General features: G+C 63.5%; 1 protein-coding gene across 6 annotated transcripts in view; it reads left to right on the forward strand.

Moving 5' to 3' along the window:
* LOC113211932 (open rectifier potassium channel protein 1) overlaps positions 1–1,760 on the forward strand; it is a 13,835-nt gene extending 12,075 nt beyond the window's left edge. For all 6 annotated transcript variants that reach the window (XM_052265591.1, XM_052265590.1, XM_052265592.1 and 3 more), the window contains one exon: positions 64–1,760. In XM_052265591.1, the coding sequence (XP_052121551.1) occupies positions 64–1,190 (1,127 nt within the window). In that variant the 3' untranslated portion in view covers positions 1,191–1,760. The remainder of the gene's footprint in view (positions 1–63) is intronic.
* The last annotated feature ends 9 nt before the right edge of the window (positions 1,761–1,769 follow it).

Raw genomic sequence — 1,769 nt, forward strand, 5'->3', positions numbered from 1 at the left:
CGCCCCCGCCGCCCCCGTCCTGCCCCTCCGCGCCGTGATTGGGCCTGCTTGGTCTCGTTCCAGGACGGAACAGCGCCACCGTGCACCCCGTGCTGGAGAACACGTCGCTGGCCGAGTTCCTGCACGTGCTGCAGATGGTGCAGCGACAGCAGGGCGGCTCCTCGCCATCGGCCACGACCACCATGCCGCCGTCGACGCCGGGCAAGACGCGCAAGCTGGGCACGGCGGGCCTCACGGCGGGCCTCAACACCGGCCTGACCACCACGGGCTACTACGCGCAGCCGAGCTCTCCGAACACCATATTCAATGTGTTCCCCGGGCTGCGGGACGGTGGCGCGCCCGAGAAGAGGCGCTTCTCGCTGCGGCCCGCGTCACCCCCTCCGGGCCTCGGCACCGCGAATGGGACCACGTTCGCTCCGGCGCCCGCGGCCACCGCCAAACGGCGCATGTCCTTCTGGCCGTCCTTCGGCTCGGGCTCAGCCCCGGCCGACCAGACGCAGGCGGCCGCGAGTCCCCGGAAGAGCTCGACCGCCAGGAGGCTCTCGACGTTCTTCGGCGGTGGCACCTGCACGGACCCGGACCCGGATCAGGACTCAAACGACGAGGCGGGCACCGCACCCGCCAAGGTCACGAAGAAGCGACGCTTCTCGATCTGGCCGACGCTGGGGGTCATCGGGCGCAGCGCCGCCGTCGACCTGGATGAGAAGTCCCCGCCGGCGTCCGGGACCCCGAGCGCCATGGAGGACGGCGTTGTAGGCGTCGGGGACGCCGCGTGCCATACCTCGGTGCCTCAGATCACCGTGACCTACATCGACGACACCCCCACGGTGCCGCCCCCGGTCATCCCCGCCCCTCGAGAGGCGCTGCGCAGGATGGCGCTCACCAGCAACCTGCCCACGGCCCCCGTCCCCGCTGGGACCCTCGCGCCGTCCGGCTCCATGCGCATGCGGCACCCGCGGACCTCCATCGGCGGCGCTGCCCCGGTCCGAGGCCCGTCTAAGGGCGCCTTCCCCTACCCTCCTGCTCCCCTGCCCGGCCGGAGAGCGCCCTCCACGCCCTCCCCGCTGACCACCTCAGTGACCTCGTTCAGACGGAGGGCCATGAGCGAGTCGACGCGAGCTCGGACAGACGAGGCGCCGCCCGCGCCGGGTACAAGGGATGACTCTGCGGAAGACAGCGAACGGCTGTAACAAGACTGACAGTGCGAGTTTGTCCACAGCCTCTTAGGCTCTGCCGCCGAGTGGCAGTGCATTACTTCCCGGTCCCATCCGGCACGTAACCCAGACGATACGCACTCGCGTATTATCGGCTTGTCGGGGAGGGGTTGCCAGAACCCCTACCCGCGATAGGCTATCCTGCTAGGCCCTGAGCGAGCCTTAAAAGCACGCTTTAATCAGGACAGACCTCCAACTCCAACGTAACGTGTGTGTTGTGTCCCAAGACGTGTATGCTGCTACCTAGCAGGATTCAGGATTTACTATGGCGAGTGCTGTTAGGAAATCCTACCAATAATGGAATAGGTTTATTTTGGTATACTTGCAGTATTCCGTGTCAATAAACCTGAACCGGTGTTATCAGAAAAATCTGCTTTTGTAACTTCTCGCCAGAGGAGGTCCTATCTGTTTCTCGGTATGTGTCACGCATCAGTAGTTGAGGAGAATGGGAGGGGATGTGATGTTGTTCATGAAAAGTTCCATTAAATGTGATTCAGTTAAATTAAGGAGGAACTCAGTTTATAAAACAATAACTCTTTTATACAATGTCTAATT

This window comes from Frankliniella occidentalis, unplaced genomic scaffold (genome assembly GCF_000697945.3).
Source record: "Frankliniella occidentalis isolate FOCC.00 unplaced genomic scaffold, Focc_3.1 Scaffold28, whole genome shotgun sequence".
Taxonomy (NCBI): Eukaryota; Metazoa; Arthropoda; class Insecta; order Thysanoptera; family Thripidae; genus Frankliniella; species Frankliniella occidentalis.